Source organism: Talpa europaea (genome assembly GCF_964194135.1).
Source record: "Talpa europaea genome assembly, chromosome: 2".
Taxonomy (NCBI): Eukaryota; Metazoa; Chordata; class Mammalia; order Eulipotyphla; family Talpidae; genus Talpa; species Talpa europaea.
In genome coordinates, this window is record NC_140068.1 from 136937392 (window position 1) to 136944546 (window position 7155).

Here is a 7155-nt window from a genome sequence, read left to right on the forward strand (position 1 = left end):
ATCAAGCCATTTTCGGACACATTCCCATGTAGGTACCAGGGGTGCTCTGGAGGAAGCTGTCGACGCCTGTTCAGCTAATTTAGGTTTTCTTTGTCTAATTACTGTGGAGCTTAGGGAAAAGGAGCCCGGCGCAGGGCAGTAAACCGACACTCGTCTCTGTGTGTGGTATCCAGGCAGGGTTTGATGGGAAAAGCCTGCTTCCACTCAACTTCAGGTCACTGTCTGGGGCCAGCCCCAGCCCAGCCCCCTGCCTCCCAGCCCCCTCCCTCACCTCGGCTTCTGCAGCCCGCGGCACACTCGGCCGCGAGCCGTCGCCTGCGCCCCGGGGCGCGCAGGGCCGGGGCCAGCCCCGCGAGGCTGCCTCGGTGCTCCCAAAAGTCTTCGCCGCCCGCCTTTCCCCCGCGCCGGCAAGATCCCCGCTTCTCCTGCCCCCTGCACCTCCCCAGGCCTCCCAGCGCCAGCGGCTGCACCTCGGTCTTTTCAGAGTTGCGCCCAGCCCGGCCTCCCCCTCGGTCCTCCGGCCCGCGGCACCTCCCCTCGGCCGCCCGCCCCCGCCGATGCGCCCCGGCGCGGCTGCCGGCTCCTAGGCCTCCGGCTCGCCGCCTCCCTCCCCAGCCCTGTCCCTGGTCAGCCCACACTTCCTTGCACGTGTAATCCAATAACTAACTGTCGGGTCTCATTGGAAATGATTCCTCCCGAGGGCACATCCTCTCTCCCAGGCTGACTCTGGCTCAGAGCGGAATGGGCCGGGCGGGGTGGCGCGCTCTCCCGCAGAAGGTGGCGGCCAGACGGCACCCTGCTTGGGGTGGGCAGCGCCGGGACGGAGCAAGTAAACAAGCGTGGCATCGAGGACCGCCGCACGCCCCTTCGGAACTGGCCGTCCGCGGGCGGTCTCCCTGGTCTCACCCCGCGGCCGGCTTTCCTTTTGCATTTTTTTTTTTTTTTTTTTTTTTGCAAAACATCAAGTGGAAACAGAAAGGAAGTGAGAAGCAATGCCAGCTTGAGTCCCAGGCGACTGGGTTTCCAGAGTCTCCACTACTTGGTTTAGTTTCCTTTACTAACCCCCTGGGCGGGAAGTTTCGCAAAGGCCCCGCTCTGGCCCCGGGGTCCTGGTGCGCCCAGGTTCTCGCCCGGCGCGAACGTGGTCGCGGAGCCCGCGGCCCTGTGGGAAAGAGAGAGCATTGGCACGTTACCTTCGGGCGTCTGGCACCCTGGCGTGCGGCTGAGGGCTGCAGTGTCTAAGAGAAGTTGACAGATGGTGTCAGTGAGGGCACAGGGGCAAGGGGACTAAGGAGGCTCCGGGCGGCGGCGACAGCAGCGGCACCCCCGGGCCCGGGACCGGCGAGGGGGTGCGGGGGAGAAAGGGTGGAGGTCTGGAGGAGCCGGGCGGGAGGAGAGGGGCCGGGGCCGCTCCGCGGGGGGCGGCTGGGTCCTGGAGGGGAGGCTGGAGTGCGCTAAAGGGCAGAGAAAGCCGATTCCATCAAGCCAAGGGGGTCGAGTTTGGCTGGGGGCGGTGGGCGTCCAGAGGGAAAGCGAGTTAGCCTGAGATCCCCGGGCTTGCAGGGGGGCGTGGGGACAGGAAAGCGGTCCCGAGGAATTCGAGGGCCCGGGAGGGGGGTTGCTGGAGGCCGGGGAAGGAGATAAGAGAGGGAGCAGCGGGCCGCCAGGGCGCGGGGGGAGGCGAGCGCGCCCGGGCCGGAGCGCGCCCTCCCCCAGGCGGCGCGGGGCGCGGAGGGGGCAGGGCGGGGTGGGGTGGAGGGAGGGAGCGCGGGAGGGAGGGCGGGCGGCCGGGGGAGGGCGCGGGAGGGAGGAAGTCAGAGAGACAGAGCGAGGAGCGCTCTGAAGGAGGGGAGACGTCGGGCGCGTCCCCGGGGTCCCGGCCGCGATCCCCGCTCCCCAAGGCTCCGCCGCCCCGGAGGCCGCCGCGCCAGCCGGGGGCCCGGGACGCGCGGGAGGGATGCGCCGGGCGTTGCCTCCGGCCCGCCGCCGTGGCCGCCGCCGCCAGAAGCCCCAGCGGAGCTGAGGGAGGCGACGCCGTAGCGCTGGCTCGGAGCGGCCACGGCTGCAGCCCGGGAGGCGGGCTAGGGCGCTCGCCCGGCTTCTGGGCCGACCCGGTTCCCGCGCCTCCGCTCCCGGCCCCCGGCCCCGCTCCCGGGGCCCAGATGACCACCGAGGGCGGCCCCCCGCCGCCCGCGCCGCGCCCGCCGCCGGCCCCGCTCCGCCGCGCGTGCAGCCCGGCCCCCGGCGCGCTCCAGGCCGCCCTGATGAGCCCGCCGGCCGCCGCCGCCCTGGAGGCCACCTCGTCCTCCTCGTCCTCGTCCTCGTCGTCCGCGTCCTGCGCCTCGTCCGCCTCCGCCAGCTCGGCCAGCGCCCCCTCGGCCGCCTGCAAGGGCGCGGGCGGCGGCGCGGGCGCGGGGAGCGCGGGCGCCAAGAAGGCGAGCTCCGGGCTGCGGCGGCCGGAGAAGCCGCCCTACTCGTACATCGCGCTCATCGTCATGGCCATCCAGAGCTCGCCCAGCAAGCGCCTGACGCTCAGCGAGATCTACCAGTTCCTGCAGGCGCGCTTCCCCTTCTTCCGCGGCGCCTACCAGGGCTGGAAGAACTCGGTGCGCCACAACCTCTCGCTCAACGAGTGCTTCATCAAGCTGCCCAAGGGCCTCGGGCGGCCCGGCAAGGGCCACTACTGGACCATCGACCCGGCCAGCGAGTTCATGTTCGAGGAGGGCTCGTTCCGCCGCCGGCCGCGCGGCTTCAGGAGGAAGTGCCAGGCGCTCAAGCCCATGTACCACCGCGTGGTGAGCGGCCTGGGCTTCGGGGCCTCGCTGCTGCCCCAGGGCTTCGACTTCCAGGCGCCCCCGTCGGCGCCCCTCGGCTGCCACGGGCAGGGCGGCTACGGCGGCCTCGACATGATGCCCGCGGGCTACGACGCGGGCGCGGGAGCCCCGGGCCACGCTCACCCGCACCATCACCACCACCACCACGTCCCGCACATGTCGCCCAACCCGGGCTCCACCTACATGGCCAGCTGCCCGGTGCCCGCCGGGCCTGGGGGTGTCGGCGCGGCCGGGGGGGGCGGGGGCGGCGGCGGGGACTACGGCCCGGACAGCAGCAGCAGCCCCGTGCCCTCGTCCCCTGCAATGGCGAGCGCCATCGAGTGCCACTCGCCCTACACGAGCCCTGCGGCGCACTGGAGCTCGCCCGGCGCCTCGCCTTACCTCAAGCAGCCGCCCGCCCTGACGCCCAGCAGCAACCCCGCGGCCTCTGCCGGCCTGCACTCCAGCATGTCCTCCTACTCGCTGGAGCAGAGCTACCTGCACCAGAACGCCCGCGAGGACCTTTCAGGTAATGCTGCGCCCTGCCGCCACACCTGCGGCCTCCGCAGCTCCAGTGTCTAGCTCTAGGTCGCGGCTGCCTGGGAGGCTGAGGGCACAGGGTGGAGGGGGCGAGGGGGCTCGCACCTTATGCACTAGGGGGAGAGGGTCGACTTTAGGTCCAACCACATGCCTTGTGCCAGAGCCAGGTCTCGGAATTTGCACAGCTAGGAGGACGGTGCCAAGTCCGGGGGTCTGGGTGTCCCTGCGGACTGAAGTTCGCAAGACTCTGGCTGACTTAGCTTAGCCAGAAGGCGTGTGGCCTTGAGGACCTTGACCAAAGACCTGTGTCTGCTTCCTTTTGTCCTGTGTTTTTTAAGTTTGTTTTGCTCTCCTTTCCTCCAAAGGTGAATGTCAGAGGGGGAGTTGTGATGCTGAGAATACTGGGAGGTGTGGGGATGGGGGAGGCATCGAGGATTGCTGGAGGGCTAGTGTTGAGAAGAAGGGAAATGAAGGAGGAGCAGCTAGGAAAGTAGACGGCCCCAGATCTTTCGGGAGAGGGATAGACAACCTACCAGTGGGGAGGGGCACCAGGCTATTGAGGAGCCCCTGCTTCCCCCCACAGTGGACCCAGGTTGATGACACCCAAGTCTGTCTAGGCCCTGAGGACCTGAGGTCCAGGTTGTGGCTCCCCCTGAGAAATGCCTGCCCCTTGGGTGTCACTTGTAAGGCTGCCGGTGTAAATTGCATGAAGATTATGATTATGAAAATTTATTGACTTGCTAAAGGTGTTGAAAGGTGGGAGGGGACAAACGAGGATGGAGGAGGGAATTGGAGTATTCAGCCGGGTTTACAGGGCACTGGAGATAAACTCTTGTGAATTAACCCCTCCGAGGCACCCATGGGCCACAGATTAAAATCATGACCCTGCAGGTCACATGTGCCAAAGCTTACCTTTGTCCCCGCTAGAGAATAGTTGGCAGGGTGACACCTAGGTTATGGGACCATGCATCTGCGTGGGGCAGGGGCGTCGGGGGAGACGGGAAACCCAGAAATGGGCAAAAGATGTTGGCTCCCTGGACGGTGAAATTTCCCAAATAGGCCTTTTAAATGCGGGTCTCAGAGGTTAACTAAACAAAGACAGTCTCGGCAGGACCACACCGGAGAGGATTTTAGCCTGACTTAACCCACTGAGAGGGGCGTCTTGTTCAATTTTATGGGAATTTCAACTAGCAACGAATACAGACAACTCTCCCCTCTGATTTTTTTTATCACCGGACTGGTTGTCAATCACCACCCACTTTCCAGCTCTCCTGCTTCCCCCTCTTGCCGCCATGTCCTCTCAACTTGAACTCAGACTTAGAGGTTTCCCGCTGCGGCGGGAACAGTACCCTAAAGTAAAAAGAGAAAAGCATGCAGGAAAGAGTCACTGGTCCTTTAGTGGGGCCGCTCTGCTCTCACCCCACCCCACACACAGGAATCCAGCACAGAAAATGCAAAGTCCCAGTAAGGCATGGATGGGGAGAGAGGATTTTTGTCTTGGGGTGAAGGGACACCATCCAGAGAGCAGGCCAGCCTCCCTCCAAGGCCTTCCCAGGGAACCCAGCCTGGGAACAGAGAGGAGGCTCTGGCTTGGGCGAAAACCCCACTGGGACACTCAGCCCCTTCCTCCTGCCTCCTCTGGCTTCTGTCCCTCTGGAATATTCTCCCTTCTTCTGCCTTGGTCAATACCTCACAATGTACCCAGAAGTGGGGCTCCAGAGGAACCGGCCCAGCTAGCCTAGTTCTCAGTCCAGCTATTGGCCCTTTGAGTCGCAGGGTCCAGCCTGGAGCTGGGAGGCCCACAAAGACGTTGTTCTAAGACACACAAACGCCCAGCATGACCTCCCTCCAGCAACCCAAGTGGGCTGTGGCTCCCCACTCCCCACACCCTTAGTTAAGGCCTAAGCCCCTTTCAAGAAGGAGCTGGGCCCTCCATCATCCCTCCAGTCACATCAAAGCACCGATATGGCCTGCAGTTGGGAGGCCTGACTCGCTCAGGGTCAGTCCTGGGCGGCTGGTTGGGGCTGCAGGAAGAACTGGCCGCAGGATGCGGTGGGCGATGTGCTTTAGTGCAATGGGACCAGACCGCAGCGCGATCAGCACACTTTCCCGGGCCCGCGGGCCAGTGCAGCTTTAGGAGAACTAGGCTGGAGGCAATAGGTGCCATCGGGCAGGAAATGCAGGTCCAGTCACCGGCCAGGTCGCTCCGCTAGGGAAGCGCTGGACGCCGGGCACGAAAAACCTGAAACCCGATCGCTCAGGTCCCCAGCACCGCCAGGTGACCCGAAGACGAAGGTGAACCGCCTGATCCAGCCCACGCTGAACAGGGTCGGGACCTGGAGAACCCTGAGTCCCAGCGCGCGGGACAACCCGGCCCATTTGGCCCCGGGGTCGCAGGAGCTGGGAAAGCAAAAGCAAAAGCGGGTTGGCGCCCTGCGAGCCATCTCAGGTCCTCCTCCGAGGAGCGGCCCCAGGGGAGACCGGTCGGGCCTTCTAGGCCCTCGCCAGCCCCGGGCTGTGTAGGGGGCTTCCCTAGCTGCTAGATGCTCGGCTGGGCAGAAGAGCCTGCCTCTGAGCCCTGACCCAAGGGCATCCTCTGCTTGCTGGAGTCGGGCTTTTCTAGAGAACACACCGACATTCGTGGCCTAGACCCGCGCTCTCCCCAGCCCTTCTGCACCGCACTTGATTTCTTCCACCCGCTTTGGGCACAAAGAATCTCCCAGCTGTGGCCTGCAACGCCCGACCTGACAGTTGGGAAAGACGGCAGGAGGCTGGAAACTGGAGGTGAAGCCACACCGGTTTTTATGCTGCTGGAGTTTGGCGGCTGGAGCCGGGGACTGTGAGGGCATAAGCCAGGGTCCTTGGCCCAGGCGCCCCCAGCTAGAGCCCGGTCAAGGGGTCCTGCCTCCTGCTATGGGAGTGCCTGGGGGACTCCCACGTAGGAGGAGAACTGGAGCCCATCAGAACCCGGCTTAGGGGCGGCCAGTGCTGTGCCTTTGTGTGCGCAGCAAACCAAGGTGTCAGAGGTCTCTTACGGACCAGAATTCGAAACCTTGACAAACTTCTAGAACTGGGCTTCCTGGACCCCTTCTCGAGCAGTGTACACACTGCCTACCCCCTTGCCGGTTGCCAGTCCAACTAAGATCTGACAAACGAAAGTTTCAAAAACAATGCATGCCCGGCCACCCCCAGCTGGATGAATTGGATGAATTGGTTTCTGAAAAGGGTTTTTCTCTTCTCCCTTCCCCTCCCAGTGGGACTGCCTCGCTACCAGCATCACTCCACCCCGGTGTGCGACAGGAAAGATTTCGTCCTCAACTTCAACGGCATTTCTTCCTTCCACCCCTCCGCCAGCGGGCCCTATTATCACCACCACCACCACCAGAGCGTCTGTCAGGACATCAAGCCCTGTGTTATGTGAACAAGGGGGGCGCCGGCCTGCTGTCCCCACCCCCCCCACCCCCGGGGGCAGAGGTGACCCTGGTGGGCTCACACATGTGCACGCGGCAGCAGTAAGTAGCACACCTGTCACTTCTCCAGAATATGCAGGCCAGCGCTGGTCACTTAGCCGTCTACCTTTGGCAGGACAACCCCTGGCGAGGTAATGCTGGCGATCCGCGCAGGCTCCTGGTGAGGACCGGAGCCAGTGGACACCCCGACCTCTTAGCAGAGATGGCCAAAGCGTTAGCACCCAAGGGACCTAAACTTGCAGCTCTGGGATCTTCCTTGCCTTCCATAATCAGGGTCTGAAAAAAAAAAAGCAGACAAGTCGTGTGTCTGTTTGTGTGTGTGTGTTTTTCTT

At 64.2% G+C, this 7155-nt stretch overlaps 1 protein-coding gene across 1 annotated transcript; it reads left to right on the forward strand.

Moving 5' to 3' along the window:
• Positions 1–2162: 2162 nt before the first annotated feature.
• Positions 2163–6774, forward strand: FOXF2 (forkhead box F2; the record flags this gene model as incomplete). The annotated part of the gene is made up of 2 exons (XM_084228172.1): positions 2163–3342; positions 6608–6774. The coding sequence occupies 2 exons, from the start codon at positions 2163–2165 to the stop codon at positions 6772–6774; spliced, it is 1347 nt and encodes a 448-aa protein (XP_084084298.1).
• Between the last annotated feature and the right edge of the window lie 381 nt (positions 6775–7155).